This window comes from Lynx canadensis, chromosome D3 (assembly GCF_007474595.2).
Source record: "Lynx canadensis isolate LIC74 chromosome D3, mLynCan4.pri.v2, whole genome shotgun sequence".
NCBI lineage: Eukaryota > Metazoa > Chordata > Mammalia > Carnivora > Felidae > Lynx > Lynx canadensis.
Genome location: NC_044314.2, coordinates 85,760,852 through 85,779,817, shown reverse-complemented (window position 1 = coordinate 85,779,817; position 18,966 = coordinate 85,760,852). Strand labels below are relative to the sequence as shown.

The following is an 18,966-nucleotide window of genomic DNA, read 5'->3' as shown; positions in this document are numbered from 1 at the left end:
CTCCGTCCTGGAGGATGCAGAGTGGGGCTCAAAGTTCTAAGCTTCCGATGATGGCTTGGTCTCTCTGGTTACCAGCCCCCGTCCTGAAGTTAGGAGCCCACCAAGAGTTGCCTCATTAGAATATACGACACTCTTAACACCCAGAAAATTCCAAGGGATTTAGGAGCTCTGGGAACAGAGACCAAATATGTATCTTGGTGTCAGGAACTGGGAATAGAGACCGAATATATATCTTACTATGTCATAGTGCTTCAGTGAATATATGTTGAATGAAAGTGTCAATGAGTGACTGTGATTTGGGGATCTTCTGAGAAAAGGAAGTAAAAGGAGCACTTCAGTTATCATAAATTATACATTACTTTTTATTATCAAAACAGTCTAGTTAAGACAAGTACATTGCCAAGCTAGAATTAGGAAGTGTTCAAAGACTTGTGCCCTCTGAAGAGAGGAATGCAAGTTCGTTACCAATGCTACATGAAATCTGTCAACGTTTACAAAAAAAGCATGAACACAGACAGGAAACAGTGACTACCCGGCAATTACCATATAGAATAATGGAAGTAAGTCCAAGGAAACAGTCCCTACAAAGCGTGATTCTCCTTGGGATGCCTTTGCTGATGACATTACTTTATGCAGTAGGCTAAAAACAAGTTACAAATGTGGTGCATATTATTGCAGGAAGTGTCAGACATTTCACACACGGTTGGCATAACACATCACTCTCTCACCTAAAGCATCTGTGAGGAAGGCAGAGGAGAATAGTAGGTGGATCCAGTGACTACCTGTCATTCCACATTCTGACTCCATTTGGGACCTCCAGAGGTGATAGAAACCAGGGAGAAGGCACCAGAAACAAAAACAAAAACAAAAACAAAAAAACCCGAAAAAAAGTATAAAGGCTCAGAGGCTGTCAGAATGGAGGTCTGTAGCTCTTACATAGAATACTAGGAGTAAAAGTTTAAATTCCGAAGAAGTAATGTATCATTCACTTTTCAAAAAGATCTCATATATATAAGAAGTCCTATCTACTACCTCTGAACAGTAGCAAAAATGAAAGTTCAGTCTGGCCTAGCTTATTCCTGAGTTTAAAGCCAGATAAAATCCTGGGTCAAAAAAAAAAGTGTCTTGTTCATATTTGATTTACATTAATACAGTAGAAAGCATCTGGTTTTCAAAAAAGTATCTAAATGGCAAATCTTGGAATATGTGCTAAAAAATCACAGATCCTTCATCACTCACAGTGTTGAATAGTGGTCTCTATTTATTCTTTAAAATAGTTGTTTAGAAATAATCAATTCCAGTGCCAAAACCGTGAAAAGGAAATCCTGAAGGAGGATCCTAAAACCTCCTGACTCTCCATTTTCATATTCTTAGCAGTTGACATATAGAAATGGTAAAGGTTTGGGTGTGAGTTACTTTTGAAGGAGCATCCAAACCTCATCCATTCTAATTGTCTGCAAAGTACAGAACGTTAAAGGCATAAACGTGGCCTTTTCTAGTTTTTAACAGCAGTAGCTACTTCCAGTCATAGAAGTAGGATGTGGATTAGAACGTATTGGGTAGCTCAGCAGTGAGATCGGATGGATTCCAGAGCTGGTCTGGTGGGTTACCTGATTTGGTCTGCAGCCCCGATAGAATTGCTGAACAGACACCTAAGCCCCTAAGGGACTTCTGTGGTGGTCCAGGTATAGGCTGAGCCTCTGTTCCAGTGAGTCAGGCTTGCTCTCTGTCCCAGTCATCTGTTGCTGTGTAACAAACAACCCAAATTTAGTGGCTTAAGACAACAGTTCCGTGGGTGCCTGGGTGGCTCAGTCGGTGAAGCGTCTGACTCGATTCCAGCTCAGGTCGTGATCTCATGGCTCGTTGGACTGAGCCCCCGTCAGGCTCTGTGCTGACAGTGCAGAGCCGGCTTAGGATTCTCTCTCCTTCTCTCTCTGCCTGTCCTCCGCTTGCACGTGCTCACTCTCTCTCTCAAAATAAATAAACGTTAAGACAAAAAGAACAGCAACAATTTTGTTCTGTGGGTTCCCTGGGAAGCGTCTCATGCAATTGCAGTAATATGTGAGCAGGGTGTGGAATGACCTGAATGCTTCTTTCCCATGTCTAGTGAGTGGGTTTGGAAGGCCTGAAAGCTGGGGACTGGTCAGGTATCTCTATTCTCCATGTGGCCACTTGCGCTTCCTCACAATAGGGTGGTCTCAGGATGGACGTGTATACCGGGGCTAGCTTCCTTCACAGCAGATGTGTCAAGGGACAGGAAGCGGAAGCTTCCTGTCAGCCTCAAGACCAAGACCCCAAAGCTGGCACAGCGTTACTTGTAGTACTGGATAAAGCAATCAGAGCTGCCCAGATGCAAGGGGAGGAGACATAACCCTCAGGTTCTGAGGCATCAGCGCCGAAGAATTTGTGGCCACTTTTAATCATCCACATTTTCCAACCAGCACCCAAACGGTTTGTTAGGGTTTGTTCGTAGTTGTCCATTATCCCACTCTGGCCTCATAAGGAGGCTCTGCATTCATGTAGCTCTTTGTGCATGAACAAGAAAGTTCATGTACACTCTCCCAATTTGTCCTCCCAGTATCTCTGTGAGATAGGTTGGGTAATAGGGCAACGAGGAACAGAGGTTAAAGGCCTAGGATCACACAACTTCCCAGTGACAGAACTGAGACATCAATCTGAATTTCTTGACTCGGTCCATGCTGAGGGGTTCTGGCTTATGTGCCTATTTGTTCGGTCTGCTCTCTGACACACATAGAGCTGCAGGAGAGGAAAACACATTTCCCTTTGGCTGAAAATTTGGCCACAGATCTTTGCAGGTCAAGCTCAGGTTGCAAACAAAGGTCATGTTCACATGACTGCTCAGCCCCGTGCCTTCAGTAAGGACTCTTGAAGCCACTGTACTGGCCTTCACTCTTGGGAAACTCTCTCCGGATCCTCCAGCGGCAGCAGCTGGGCAGGATGGCAAAGTCAGCGAGGTCCTGGGAGCCGAAGCGCCAGGTGGTGTAGCACCTGTAGGCACAGTGCCGCAGCTGGCTGTTGGCGTTTTCGTCCAGCGCCAGCAAGGGCTCCTGGTAGAGCAGAAGGAACCGCAGGACGCGCCGGGACAAGACGAGCTTCCTGAATGGCTCTGAGGTGGTGATGCAGGCGCCAGCCTTTTTCCGACAGCACAGCTCCTCCAGGCACCTGTGGCTCTCAGGGAGTTGGGACGGGAGGCAGTGTCCACACTGGCACCAGGCAGGGCTGTCGCCGAATCTAGGAGTCACTTCACTTAACAGCTGCATCTCCTCCGGCTGTCCAGGTATAGGGGGTGGGTCACAGAGAGACATGGGCAGCCTGGACAAGTCTGTGAAGTCCGTTGAGGGTCTCTGAAAAAGTCAAGTTCCCAAGCCCATCAGCAATGACAACCCCTAGGTGTCTAGGTTCTTTAATTTTGGTATTAATTTATAAAATTACACCTAATATCCCATGAATAGTAGCTTTCATTTATCAAATGTATGTATGTATCAAGACTATGCTAGTGTTTTATAAACTCGACTTATTTAGCCTTTGAAGAACCTCATGAGATATGTGTCCTTATCTCCATTTTACAGATTTGGAAAGTGAAATTCAGAATAGCCAGGCCTCAAGGCAGGTATCACCTCTTCAGAGAGACTTTCTTGCCCTGACCACCCCAGTCTAGGGAGTTCCCGCCACCCAGGTCATTTTCTTGGCGCATCGTGAGATACTGTGTTCTTCATCGTCCTTATCACTATCTGAAATAATCTTCCTAATTGATATGTTCTCCTGATGATTCTTCTTCCACATGAAAGCTGGGGCTTTGTTACTGCTGTATCCCCAGTGCCTAGGACGGTACCCAGCACATTATAGGCAGTAAATGTTTGTTGACTTTGCTCTGCCCTCTCTCTTTCCACCAGGCTCCTTCTTCTGGCAAATCCATTTGTTATCCTCCAAGAAAAGTTGCCATAATTCATATCTGTTCTTTGTAACACAGACCTTCATTCACAGAGTTTGAGTCTGTACCTTTATTTATTTTTAATGTTTGTTTATTTTTGAGAGAGAGAGAGATAGAGTGTGAGTTGGGGAGGGGCAGAGAGAGAAGGAGACACAGAATCTGAAGCAGGCTCCAGGCTCTGAGCTGTCAGCACAGAGCCGGACATGGGGCTTGAACTCATGAGCAGTGAGATCATGACTTGAGCTGAAATCAGATGCCCAACCTACTGAGCCACCCAGGTGCCCCTGAGTACATTCCTTTAAATTAAGTAGTTCTTATACATGAGCGCGTACAGCAGCACTATTTACAGTAGCCAAAGGGTAAAAACAACCCAAATGTCTGCCAACGGATGAATGGATAAAAATATGTTATGTCCGGGGCGCCTGGGTGGCGCAGTCGGTTAAGCGTCCGACTTCAGCCAGGTCACGATCTCGCGGTCCGTGAGTTCGAGCCCCACGTCAGGCTCTGGGCTGATGGCTCGGAGCCTGGAGCCTGTTTCCGATTCTGTGTCTCCCTCTCTCTCTGCCCCTCCCCCGTTCATGCTCTGTCTCTCTCTGTCCCAAAAATAAATAAACGTCGAAAAAAAAATTAAAAAAAAAAATGTTATGTCCAAAGACTTGTACTTTCAGAGATCATTTCTATAGTTTGTTAAAAATATGTTATATCCATGCAGTGGAGTATTATTCATCTAAAAAAAAATACGAGCAATGTACTGACACCTGCTACAACATGGATGAACCTTGAAAACATTATGAAAAGTGAAAGAAGTCAGACACAAAAATCATACGAATTTTGTATGATTCTGTTTATATGAAATGTCCCAAATAGGTGCATCCATGCTGACAGAAAGCAGATGGATGATTGCCAGGAAAAAAATTATTTCCAGGGACCAGGGGGAAGTGGGTATGAGGAGTAACTGTTGAGTGAATACAGGGTTTCCTTGTGGGTTGATGAAAATGTTCTGGAACTAGATAGTGCAATGGTTGCACAGCATTGTGGATAAACTTTTGAATTTTGAATTTTAAATGTCACTGAATTGTACACTTTACAATGGTTAAAATGGTAAATTTTATGTTGTGTGTATTCCTCCCTGCCCCAAGTTCACATTACACCCAAATCCAGCAAGGACATTTCAGGAATGGAAAAATTTTGGCCAGCCTCTCTCAATAAGAGATATAAAATCTTAAGTATTTGTGAATCAAATCCAGCAATAAATACAAAGAATAATACATTACATTCAAGTTGATTTTATTGCAGGAATACAAGGTTGGCTTAATATTTGGAAATCAATTTGTGTAATTCACCACATAACAGAAAAAGGAAAGCTCATTGATCATTTTTTTAAAAAGCAGAAAAAAGCATTATTTTAAAATTCAGTATCCATTTATGATAAAAATTTTTAGCAAGCTGAGAACAGAGGGGCTTCCTTCCTTTCTTCCTTCTTTCCTTTCTTCCTTTCTTTCTTTAATATTTTATTTTTGAGAGAGCACAAACTAGGAGGGGCAGAGAGAGAGAGGGACAGAGGATCTGAAATGGGCTCTGCACTGACAGCAGCGAGCCAGATGCGGGGCTTGAACTCACGAACTGTGAGATCATGACCTGAGCTGAAGTCGGACACTCACCTAATTGAGCCACCCAGGTGCCCCCAGAGGGGACTTTTCTTAATCTAATAAAGCATTCATTAAAATCCTACAGCAGGGGTGCCCAGGTGGCTAGGTCAGTTAAGTGTCTGTCTCTTGATTTCAGCTCGTGTCTTGATTTCAAGGTTCATGAGTTTGAGCTCCATATCGGGCTCTGTGCTAGCAGTGTGGAGCCTGCTTGGGATTCTCATTCTCTCCCTCTTTCTCTGCCCCTCCCCCACTTGCTTGCATTCTCGCTCTCTCTCTCAAAAATAAATAAATAAACTTAAAAAAAAAAAACCTACAGCAAATACTATAGTAAAATATAGAAAGTTTTCTTCCTGAGATAGGGAAGGAGACAAAGAGGCTTGCTATTACAGCTTCTAATCAGTATTGTACCAGAGGTCCTAGCAGGTGTAATAAACACCAGGAGCTGGAAGAGGCAAAGAAGGATCCTCCTCTAGAGCCTTCAGGCGGAGCCCTACCAATGTTTTGATTTCAGACTTACAGCCTCCAGAATTGTGAGAAAATGAATTTCTGTTGTTTTAAGCTACTTAATTTGTGGTGACTTATTATGGCAGCTATAGAAATAATACAGTTAGTGAAGCTATCCAGCAATCAGAGCTGCTGAGGAGAGTGGGAATTAAAGCACTTCCTTTAGGAGTGGCTGGGTGGCTGAGATGGTTAGGTGACCTACTCTTGATTTTAGCTCAGGTCATGATTTCATGGTTCATGAGATCGAGCCCTGCATGGGGCTCTGTGCTGACAGCTAGGAGCCTGTTTGGGATTCTCTCTCTCTCCCGATCTCTCTGCCCCTTCCCTTCTCAAAAACAAACAAAAAACAAACCACCCCCTTTAGAGAATGGTTTGGTAGTATCATATGCCTGTCTTCTGATCCAGCAGGTCCACTTGTAGGTACTGTATGTTTACCATGGCAGAATTTTTGGCATGAGCTCCAAACTGGAAACTACCCAAATGTGCATCACCAATAGAAGGCATAAATAAATTGGATGTTTATAAAATGGAAATGATACACAATGAGAATGAACTATTGCTATATTCAGTGTTATGGATGACTCACAAAAATAATGTTGAATGAAAGAAGCCAGACACTCCACAGAGTATATACTAAATACACATAGGATTCGGGGCGCCTGGGTGGCGCAGTCGGTTGAGCGTCCGACTTCAGCCAGGTCACGACCTCGCGGTCCGTGGGTTCGAGCCCCGCGTCGGGCTCTGGGCTGACGGCTCGGAGCCTGGAGCCTGTTTCCGATTCTGTGTCTCCCTCTCTCTCTGCCCCTCCCCCGTTCATGCTCTGTCTCTCTCTGTCCCAAAAATAAATAAACGTTGAAAAAAAAAATTTAAAAAAAAAATAAATAAATACACATAGGATTCAAATTTTATAAAATTATGGAAGAGATAAAACTAATCTTTGGGTGCAGGATAGTGATGACTTTTAAGAGAAGGTAGTGTGATTGGGTGGACGCATGAAAAGTGTTTCTGCTAATAATATTCTGAGTGCTGGTTACATGTACTTAACTGTGTTAGAATTCATCAATTGTGACTCACCCAAATTGATAGATATATTTATATTTAATAATAAATTTTATTTTAAAAAAAAGACTAAATGTTTTAACTTACTGGGATTTTTTCACCTTTGACACCTTGCAGACTTCTCCCAAGTAGCTTCTGGTCCACCATTCTAATGTGGGATTCATCCACAAAGGACACATATTTTAATGTCTAGGAAAAAAGGGTTAAAATTTTTACCCATTTTTGTACAGAATTATCAACAATCACACACCTGAAACATATCTAAAGGCAAATGTTATTCCTATTTACCCAACAACATACTGTAGAGAAGCTGACCCAAAACTCTTGCTAGCCAAGAATGATGTCTGAGTCTAAAGGTAAATTAGCTGTGGAGCCCTATGCACGTAATATGCCGGCTTGGAGTCTCCTCGGTTTACCACCTGCTATTTTTAAGTCTCCCACGTGCGATGTAAAAGTCCTTTGTTGTGTTCCCTCAATTTCAGTTACTCTAGATGGAATATCTCCAGAAAACTGTACTATTGCAACTTAAGCTGTTTATTATTTTTGTCGAGTTTCATCCCATCTTGGGCCGTGAAATGGTAATTGTTTTCAGTTTCAAAATGAACTTTTATTTCAAATTGTATAATACATGTACAGTGGCCAGTGAATTGTGCATTCAGCTGCTGGGAAAGAACAATAATATTCTTGGATGAGGGAAAGACAAAGAAATCTTCTTTGTTGTTTTAGGTACTGGAGATCTCTCCTTGATGGGGGGAAATCATGGAACCAAGTGTAGGGGACTTGCTTACTAAAACCCAAATTAAATAAGTTGAAACAATGCAGATGAGCTAAAATTCCCTTTGACAAGTCCCCCATTCTAGGCTCCTCTGCAGAAGGAATCACTGTTGTCACTTTTGTGTGTGTCCAGTAACTTTCAGTGTACATGTTACCCTCCCTATACACAAATGTGTGTGTGTATAATAAATGTGGAAAATATAGAGAATACATATATATAGAATATATGTGTGTATTTGTGTGTATATGTGTACACATATAATATACATGTAGAAAACACATAAAGTAAGTATATGTCTGTAGTTGTGTTTTAGCCTGTATATCATGCCATACATATATGTTGTCCTGTAGTTTGCTGTTTTGCTTTCAACAACGCATTTTGGATGTTTGTTCATGCCAGTACTTATGACACAGTGGTCCTGAAGATGCATTCTGGATTCTGAAACCAGCCTGCCTAAAGCTGGAATTTCAGCTCTGCCACTGAGTAGCTGTATGGCTTTGGGCAAATTATTTAACCCTCCTGCACCTCAACTTCCTCATCTTTAGAAAGAGATGATAGTAGCATCTATTTATAGGGTTGTTGTGAAGAGTCAGTGAATTAATAGATATGAGGCACTTTGAAGTGCTGTAAAATGTTTGCTCTTATTATTATCCACCTCATTCTTTTAAACTGGTGCCTGGTACTCCTTGCTATGGACCAGTCATAGTTTCTTTCACCGTCTGCCTGTTGGACACTTGGGTAGATGCTCTTTCTTCACTGTTACAGACAGTGCTGCAATGGATCAAGTGTACTTCTCAAGGGCAGGTATAGAGAAGTGGAAATGCCAGGCTGTAAAGTATGTCCCACTTAAATGTTACTAGATACTGCCAAATTGTTCTCCAAAGTCATTTTACTATTATTTTTTTTTTGCTGACCTAAATTAATAACTCTGATGAAATTGACAAGTCCTAGAACATAAAAATTTGTTCTCCCTCTATCTTGCCTCTTTATTTTTATTTCTATTCTTCCCTAAGACCAAAAAGGATTCATCTGAGAGTGGTGGATCAGGGTAGAGTCCAGACACTTGTCCACCATGGGATTACACTTGTGATTTTGGCCTTATTTTTGCACAGTTCTCAGTGATCTGATGGACTTTCTGGGTGTTTTGGCACCTCCTGACGCGACGCGCCTTACCGCCTTGGGCTCCACGATGGTCTCACACTTCTTCCGGTAGTAGTATTCATTGACTGCACAGCATTCGCAGCACTTGAAACATGGATAAATGTGGGATCGGCAGCATTTACTCGAGTAAGTGTTGATGAGAAAGTCAATGAACAGAGTGGCCTGGGAAAAAACCCAGACCAGGGCCATGTTAGCGAGATTTCTTTTTGCCAAATCACTTTCCTAAAGCACGGGAAAGAATCCCTTACCAAACCAAAGTAGGAGAGGGTTGAGCCAATGTACACGACCAGCTGGATAATGTCAAATTTCCCTCCCTGAAAACAGAATGGAAAAGGTTACTTCATTGACATTCAGAGCAGTGCTCTTTTGCTCTAACATGTAATTGTTAGCTCCAGCAGAGGAGGGAGTCTGTGACCGTGACTTCCATAGACGAGTCCAAGTTGTTCACGGTAACAGAGGCCGCAGAGACTGAAAATAGGATACCCATTCGTTCTGCTTCTGCCTTCTGGGATGTGCTCAAAAACATGAGTGTTTTAAACAAAGAAGCACTGGAGTCCACACACCAAGAGGAGAACCATTAAAGGTTTGTTGTTTTTCCATACAAGGTGAGAGTTTCAGACAAGTTTGCCCTAAAAGTGGTTTACGATTACTTTGGAAGCAGAGGGGAAGAATGTCTGCATGGTCTTCCCTTAGGGGCCCTTGTGGTTTTTATTCTCGGTGGTCTTTCTGTCCTCTCAGTTTCTATCTCACTGACTCTTGTGCTGCTTAGCACTATATGACATAAATAATATACTGTTGGAGAAGGCATTGTGAGCATCTATGGATTTTGCATGCCCAGCATCCCCTCCCTCCTTATTCTGGAGATAGCACCCCAGTTTCCCTTTGGAGAACCGTCTCTGTCCGTACTTGGTCCATGTAGTTTGCAGGCAAGGAGCTGGTTCAAGGCAAGTCCAAGATCAGCCATTGAGAGTATGGTATGATCCAAACATAGTGATTATTTCAGCAGTGGGCATGGGGCTCATATTGGGCCAGTCAGAGCCAATGGCATCTGCCTGAGGCCTTTGATGAAACTTTTAGCAAAGACACGTTCTCTTTGTATTGAGATTGCTAACCTGGCAAGATATAAGGAGCTGCCTGAAACCACTGTGTAGAAATGGACAGCTGAGGATGATGCCAAAACAGAGGAGAACATATGTAAGAAATGGAGGGAGGCAGATTCCTAATGATGTTATTTGAACATCTGGATCCAGCCATGCCTGAATCCTGAAAACTGCCCCTGAGTTTTTTAACTATGTGAAATTAAAACAAAAATTTCCCCTAAGCCAGTTTGAGTTGGCTCAAAGTTGCAAAGGGATTTCTTTCTCTTTCTCTTTTTCTAAGCATCAGAGTATTTTTTTTAATGTTTATTTATTTTTGAGAGAGAGAGAGTGAGTGAGAGAGACAGAGCACAAGTGGGGAAGGAGCAGAGAGAGAGAGGGAGACACAGAATCTGAAGCAGACTCCAGGCTCTGAGCCGTCAGCACAAAACCCGACATGGGGCTTGAACTCACAAACTGTGAGATCATGACCTGAGCCGAAGTCGGACGCTTAACCGACTGAGCCACCCAGGCGCCCCTAAGCATCAGAGCGTTTTTTTGTTGTTGTTGTTTTGTTTTTAAAATTTTTTTTCAACGTTTTTTATTTTATTTTTGGGACAGAGAGAAACAGAGCATGAACGAGGGAGGGGCAGAGAGAGAGGGAGACACAGAATCGGAAACAGGCTCCAGGCTCCGAGCCATCAGCCCAGAGCCCGACGCGGGGCTCGAACTCACGGACCGCGAGATCGTGACCTGGCCGAAGTCGGACGCTTAACCGACTGCGCCACCCAGGAGCCCCTCAGAGCGTTTTTTAAATTGAATATTAAAAATTTTTTTCCAGTCCCTTTCTTGTACTCATCAGATGACTTCATTGTGGACAGGACCCCAAGGACACTTCTTCCCCCTCTTATCCCACATGCTGATGCACAGTGCCAGCTCATGACTATGGTGGCAACATTCACCCCTTCAGGCACTACAACAATAATTAGGATGCAGTCACAGGAATGGAGGTGCCAGTGGCTGGGAGCAGAGACTTACGGTGCCAAAAACCAGGATGTCAAAACGGATCCCAAAGACTTTTATCAGAGTCCGTTTTTCAACGTTGTTTTCCTTATAGTACTTGGCATATCTGTAGGAGGAGAAGGAACCATGTTTATAAAGCTCTATCTGAACGTGCTGGTATTTCATGAAAGGAAAACCCCAAACAGGAGCTAGGCTAGTTTTTCTTGTTCATCCTCTAGCTCTGCTGCAGTGGACAGAGTGAAAAACATAATCCAAACCCACAAATTACTCTTTTGAAACTGAAGATCATTTCCGTACAACACCTCTTCTTCTTCCACAATCACAGAGCTATGGAAAATCTGCTTTTCATTTAAGATTAAAATCAACAATTTTTAACCAATACAGGGTTCACAATGAGCAGAGAAATCTTTAAAAATAGCTTCAAGCAAATCTGATTATTTCTTAAGAGGGTTTGGCTTCTAGAACAAAGTGGGGTGGAGGGACTTTAGATACTAATTGCTGGATTGGGGATACGTGCCCCTCAGCAATCTGTTCTAATTGTATTTTCTTAGGTTTTGTGTTTGTCTATTTGCATCTGTTATCACAGGGCCAAACTAACAGCCCAAATTGTTTATATCTTCCCTGTGATCCAGCTTTTGTGGAGTGAGTGAAAATCATGTTAGGAGCCCATACCCCATACTGAATCCATATCCCCAACCACCCCCTCAAGCCCCGGCCAATATTTCCCCAGTGCCAGGTCACCCAGGGCCAGGTACCAGACAGTTGGAGACTGCACCTGTAGCCCAGAGCCTGCCCACATTACTCAGGCCAGCCAAATCCTAAGCTGTTTCCGCTGCCCTGTCTTGCCTGTCCCATGGAAAACACAGTAAAGGTTCTGGGCCACCTCCCAACAAATCTGGTCCTTCCCCTGTGGGCTTGTGTGGCATGGTGTGCCCCTCCTCTTGGGAAATGTAAGTAATAAAATTCTTCCAGTGACAGTGACCTCTCCGTGTCATTACTCAGCCACCTTTATAAATTAAGACCTGGGCACAAATCACAATCGGCCCAAATACACAGCTCTCCCCAGTGTTGCAGTCAGGAAAAGTGGAATGTTTTGTTTTCATGGATAATTAGGAAGGCTTAAACCACATGCCTCACAAAACTTTTTAAATCTGTCCCTCCCTCTTACCACCTTTTGGTGGTGGTTTTTAGGTAAGGTATTTTCTTTCTGAGTTATTAGTTGACCATCTATTTACAGGTGCAGAGAGAATACACCCAGAATACAGATGCTCTGCCAGAATATACTATGGAGCATTTGAAACTCTAATTTCTTTTAACTCTCAAAATGTGATGTTGAGATCGGTTAGGTATTCCCAGGTGCTTCAGCACCTATTTTTGGGCAGAGGGGTTTTGATTTCTTTGCTTCTTATTGTTCTCATTCCATGACTGTTGTTTCTTTTGCTGCTCTACTGAGTGATTTATTTTTTTAATACACAAAGCAAAAGGGTCTTGGTACAGTGGTTCTTGAACTCAGGATAAGAATCACATGGGAAGTGTGTTCAAAGGTAGATTCCTGGGCCTCACCCTCCAGGGGATGGTTTTAGAAGGTCTGAGATGTTCTTAGAAAGGTACCAGGTGGGTCTGGTATGTGTAGTCAGTGGTCCATGCTCTGAGTGGGATGTTTTTTGCACACTGTAATGGTTTGAATAATGGCCTCCCAAAAAGGTAGGTCCAAGTGCCTAATCCCTGTACCTGTGAATGTGACCTTATTTGGAAATAAGGCCTTTGCAGATGTGATTAAGGATCTCAAGATGAGATCATCCTGGATTTAGGGTGGGTCCAATGACCAGTGTCTTTATAAGAGAAAGGAGAGGAGAGTTGAAACAGAAACACAGAGGAGAAGCCCATGTAAAGAAGGAGGATCATCACTGGAATGATGTGGCCTTAAATCAAGGAACACCCAGAGTCACCGGGAGCTGGAAGAGGCAAGGAAGGATCCTTCCCTAGAGACTTCAGAGAGTGTGTCCCTGCTGACTCCTTGATTTTAGATTTCTGGCCTCCAGAGCTGAGAGAATACCCTCCTGTTGTTTTAAGCCACCAAGTTTGTGGTCATTTGTCACAGCAGGCACAGGAAACTAACACATGGATGTACCCATTCTGAACCAGAAAGGAGCATTGGGCATATGGTGTGGGTCTGCCCTACTTTATACTTGCTGTAAATAAACTGAATCACATGTTCACTGAATAAGGACCATTTGCCATGGATCTTTTGATAAAGGACAAAATTCTGTAATATGATCAACTTCTTCAACTTCTATGTTTTTGGAAGTTATATATATTTTTTCATATACCTCACTTAACCTGTAATTCCCTTCTCTTTTGTGTGGCTATTTGAAAGTAGCCTGTCCAGTTTTCCATCAGGACTTGACTATTCTTAGCCAAAGATTTCTTTTGGTGCTCATTCCAGACAACATGTCTATCATTTTGTTCTAAAAGAATATTAACTTCATAACCACCTCAGTTCTTCAGAAAGCTCAGATCTCTCCAGGAGCTGATGTTCTCAGGCTTAGCTCAGCAATTCAAAGGGCATTTGCCAACATCTGTTTGGGACTTTGCCCTACATGCTTCTGCAGACTGCTGAAAAAAACAAAAACAAAAACCAAAAAAAAAAACAAACAAAAAAAACCCCAAAAAACAAAAAACAGCCTGAGAGCCTGCAAAGACAGTCAGGGGACCACTGATCCAATCGTCTCTTCTGCTAATGGCCTTAAGTCTGTTCAGGAGAGCAGCAGGGGATATCAAAACATTATCTAAACTAGGAGCTGCTTTCAGGGCCCTGGATGAAACTCCACTGACCCAGAGGAGGCAAAAAGCATCCTGTCTTGATCTCAGATGGCCTTTAGTCAAGGGTCTCAAACTCATATGCCTACAGGGACCAGGCAGATGACAGAAGTGAGTGATGCAGGCCAGGTAAAAGGGAATAAGGAGTGGTGGGGACAATGGCAAACCAAAAAAAACATATGCCCTTTCCAAAGGGAACGACAGATACCTCCAGCTGAGTCCTGCTGTGTGGGATATGAACCCACAGTTGTCAAATGGTTTAGTTTTTTTTTCACCCCTAAATAGTTAAATTTTTCAAGAAAAGTAGGAAGTCCAGAATTTTATGTAGAATGCCTCAACTTTCAAAACATCGTGTAGGCAAAAAAACCAAGTAAACAAAAATGAACTCAAACTTCAATGTGCACATGAATCTTCTGGGAATCTTGTTAAAATGCAGATTTTGAGGGGCACCTGGTGGCTCAGTCTGATAAGCATCCAACTTCAGTTTAGGTCATGATCTCACAGTTTGTGAGTTTGAGCCCCATATCAGGCTCTCTAAGATCCACTGTATTTCCCACCCCCACCCCTTCCCTGCTTATTCTCTCTCTCTCTCTCTGACTCAAAATAAATAGATAAACTAAAAAAAAAAAATAAAATGCAGTTCCTATACACCAACAATGAAGCAACAGAAAGGGAAATCAAGGAATGGATCCCATTTACAATAGCACCAAAACCCATAAAATACCTAGGAATAAATCTAACAAAAGAGGTGAAAAATCTATACACTGAAAGCTAAAGAAAGCTTATGAAAGAAATTGAAGAAGGCACACAAAAAAATGGAAAAGTATTCCATGCTCTTGGATAGGAAGAACAAATATTGTTAAAATGTCAATACTACCCAAAGCAATCTACATATTCAATGCAATCCTTATCAAAATAACACCAGCATTCTTCACAGAGCTAGAACAAACAATCCTAAAATTTGTATGGAACCAGAAAAGACCCTGAATAGCCAAAGAAATCTTGAAAAAGAAAACCAAAGCAGGAGGCATCACAATCCTGGACTTCAAGCTGTATTACAAAACTGTAATCATCAAGACAGTATGGTACTGGCACAAACACAGACACTCAGAATAGAGAACCCAGAAATGGACCCACAAACATATGACCAACTAATCTTTGACAAAGCAGGAAAGAATATTCAGTGGAATAAAGACAGTCTCTTCAGCAAGTGGTGCTGGGAAAACTGGACAGCAACATGCAGAAAAAAGTACCTGGACCACTTTCTTACACCTACACAAAAATAAACTCAGAATGGATGAAACACCTAAATGTAAGACAGGAAGCCATCAAAATCCTCAAGGAGAAAGAAGGAAAAACCTCTTTGACCTTGGCTGCAGCAACTTCTTACTCAACACATCTCCGGAGGCAAGGGAAACAAAAGCAAAAATGAACTATTGGGACCTCATCAAAATAAAAAGCTTCTGCACAGCGAAGGAAACAATCAACAAAACTAAAAGGCAACCAACGGAATGGGAGAAGATACTTGAAAATGACGTATCAGATAAAGGGTTAGTATCCAAATCTATAAAGAACTTATCAAACTCACCCAAAAAACAAATCCAGTGAAGAAATGGGCAAAAGACATGGATAGACACTTCTCCAAAGAAGACATCCAGATGGCCACTGACACATGAAAAAATGCTCAACATCACTCATCATCAGGGAAATACAAATCAAAACCACAATGAGATGCCACCTCACAGCTGTCAGAATGGCTAACATTAACAACTTGGCGTGGATGTGGAGAAAGAGGATCTCTTTTGCACTGTGGGTGGGAATGCAAACTGGTGCAGCCACTCTGGAAAACAGTATGGAGGTTTCCAAAAAATTAAAAATAGGACTACCCTACGACCCAGCAATTGCACTACTAGGTATTTATCCAAGGGATACAGGTGTGCTGTTTTGAAGAGGCACATGCACCCCCATGTTTATAGCAGCACTATCAACAATAGCCAAAGTATGGAAAGAGCCCAAATATCCATCAATGGATAAAGAAGATGTGGTATATATATACAATGGAGTATTACTCAGCAATCAAAAAGAATGAAACCTTGCCATTTGCAACTACATGGATGAAACTAGAGGGTATTATGCTAAGCGAAATTAGTCAGTCAGAGAAAGACAAGTATCATATGACTTCACTCATATGAGGACTTTAAGATACAAAACAGATGAATATAAGGGAAGGGAAGCAAAAATAATAATATAAAAACAGGGAGGGGGACAAAACATAAGAGACTCTTAAATATGGAGAACAAACAGAGGGTTGCTAGAGGGTTGTGGGAGGGGCAATGGGCTAAATAGGTAAGGGGCATTAAGAAATCTGAAATCATTGTTACACCATATGCTAACTAACTTATATATAAATTAAAAAAATAAACTAAACAAAAATTATTTTAGAAAAGAAATAAAAAGAAATAAGTAAACATTAAAACAAAACAAAACAGAAAAATAATTGCAGATTTGAATCCAGTAAATCAAGCATAGGGCCTGAGATTCTGCATTACATCGGGCTCCCAGGTGAGGCCCGTGCTGCTGCTGGTCCCAGGACCACACTTTGAGTACCAAGTTTCTAGATCAGTGGTTCTCACACTTGAGAGGCTCTTACCTAGAGGGCTTGTGAAGACAATCCCCAGGGTGTCTGATTTAGTAGGTACAGGGCCGGGCCTGAGAATTTGCATCTGACAAGTTCCCAAGTGATGCTGATGCTGGGAATCACACTGTGAGAACAGCTGGTCTGGACCATTAATACCAAAGGTATTCAGAGAGGCTACACATTTTTGCAAGATGATTCCACTAACATGGGCTCCTGTCTGTGCAGTTGCTCTTCTTAACTAGGAAAGCACAGTCCTTAGGAAAACTCACGGTATCTGTAGGGGTCCCACCCTGAACTTGGAGAGGCTTTCTCTGGTCACTCCCCAGCCCTCTCTGCCCCAACCCTACATCACAGTATCTTGTTTGATTTTCTTCAGAGCATTTATCATCATCTGAAATGGTCTTGTTGGAGTTTTTTTTTTTTTTCTCTATTGAGGTATAATTTATGTATAATAAAGTACACAAGTCCTATGAGTTGAGTTCGATGAGTTTTGACAAATGAATACACGGTATAGCCTATACCCCTATCAAGATCTAGAACATTCCACTACTCCGGAAAACTCTCCTGTGCTCCTTTCCAATCAGTTCCTATTTTGCCTTTTCCCATCCCCCAACCCCCAGCCCAGCACCCACCATTGTCTTTTATCATCACGGAAAATTTTTGCCTATTGTACTTCATATAAATGGCATCATGTAGTATGACTTGTTTCAATCTGACTCCTTTCCCTCAATGTAATGTTGGTGGGACTCCTCTATGCCATTGCATGTACGAGCAGTGTGTTCCTTCTTTATTTATACTAGCTAGTACTTTATTGTATAAATATATCACTATTTCTCCGGGCACCTGTTGCTGGACATTTGGGTTGTTTCTGGGTTTTGGTACTTACAACTAAGGCTGTTGTGAACATTCATGTATAGATCTTTGTGTGTACCTAGGTTTTGTTTCTTTACCTGAGGGTGGGATTTCTGGATTATAGGATAGATGTGTGTTTAACTTTCTAAGAACTTTCCCAATAGTTCTGTAATGTGGTTGTACCATCTAATACTCCTACCAGGGAAATAGGAGAGTCCCAGTTGCTTCTTCTCCTTGCCAACATTTGGAATTGCCAGGCTTTTAAAAATTTTTACCTATTCTGGGGGGTGTGTAGGTGTATCTCATTGTGGTTTAAATTTGTTTTTCTGATGACTGATGATGTTGCCTTGTTGGATTTTCTTATATTTTTGTCTTACGTATTATAATATACTTATATTCATGCCCTACTAGATATAGGCTAAGTAGTAACTTTGTCTGTTTTGTTTACCAATATAAACCCACTGTCACAACAATATGTTTTCTTCAATATATATTTGATGAGTAAATAAATGAGGAATGCCAATATCAATTTCCTACGGGCTCCATAGGCAAAATGATGGCTAGCCCCCATTCTAGGAATGTAATTGGCAACTCTTTTTGAAAAGGGAACAGCATAAGCCTACTTTGTGTCTGGAACCAGGGCCCAAAATGATCAACTATAATTACAGTTGCCAAAACCTGACTGGCACCCAGAAGCAATGAGAGGTCATGGAGCCTCAAACTTAAAGGCCAAGTTAGTGCTGAGACAGAATGGTAGGAATGGGCTGAAAAAATAACCCAGACATAGGAGGTAACATGGAAACTTAAGTTAGGATGGCACAGGATCACCACTGGGGAAAAGTCAGGGGCAGAGGAGTGAACTGTGCAGAGGGTCAAAACAAGAGTAAGTCAGCACCAAACCAGCACCAGCCTGTTTAAATGGTGAAGAGGAACCAGGATTCTAATCAATTCTTATAGGGTTGAAGTCCAGAAGCAAGAAGCATCAAAGAACCTTAAAAGTCAGACAAGACTGCCGGTGTGGACGCATTGTAGCCTCAGGAGTCTTTAAGATGTTCTAGTACAGTAAGCCTACCACCTCCCATACAGAAAGAAATACAAGATAATATATATATATATATATATATATATATATATATATATATATATATACCTATTAAAGTCATATCAATATATTACTGAGCTCAAAACAAGGACAGATATTTTTTAGGTGCTAGAGATGAGTGATGGGGGGAACTGGGGCCATGCGTCTGTGCCCTAGGGGTACCCCAGCCAGATCTGTATCTAGGAGCTAGAGTCTTACACCTATGGGGAAGGGAGCTGAAGCTGCAGAAGCCCTACATAGCAAGGGAGCAGGGATGGGATACTTTTAGCAGAGTGAAGACATCCAATGCCCAGAAATTAACCCCCAAACTGGTTAATGGATAGATGTCACACAGTCCTGGCAGATTACAAAATTA

At 42.1% G+C, this 18,966-nt stretch overlaps 1 protein-coding gene across 2 annotated transcripts in view; it reads right to left on the bottom strand.

The window, feature by feature from the left end:
* Positions 1-338: 338 nt before the first annotated feature.
* The window catches only part of P2RX7 (purinergic receptor P2X 7), a 48,696-nt gene continuing 30,068 nt past the window's right edge, over positions 339-18,966 (bottom strand). The window contains exons 8-12 of one of the 2 annotated variants that reach the window (XM_030292461.2): positions 11,215-11,305; positions 9,349-9,414; positions 9,113-9,262; positions 7,252-7,353; positions 339-3,365 (exon numbers count right to left, since the gene is read on the bottom strand). In XM_030292461.2, coding sequence (XP_030148321.1) covers positions 2,874-3,365; positions 7,252-7,353; positions 9,113-9,262; positions 9,349-9,414; positions 11,215-11,305 — 901 coding nt within the window. In that variant the 3' untranslated portion in view covers positions 339-2,873. The remainder of the gene's footprint in view (positions 3,366-7,251; positions 7,354-9,112; positions 9,263-9,348; positions 9,415-11,214; positions 11,306-18,966) is intronic. The other variant, XM_030292460.1, reaches the window with a different exon arrangement.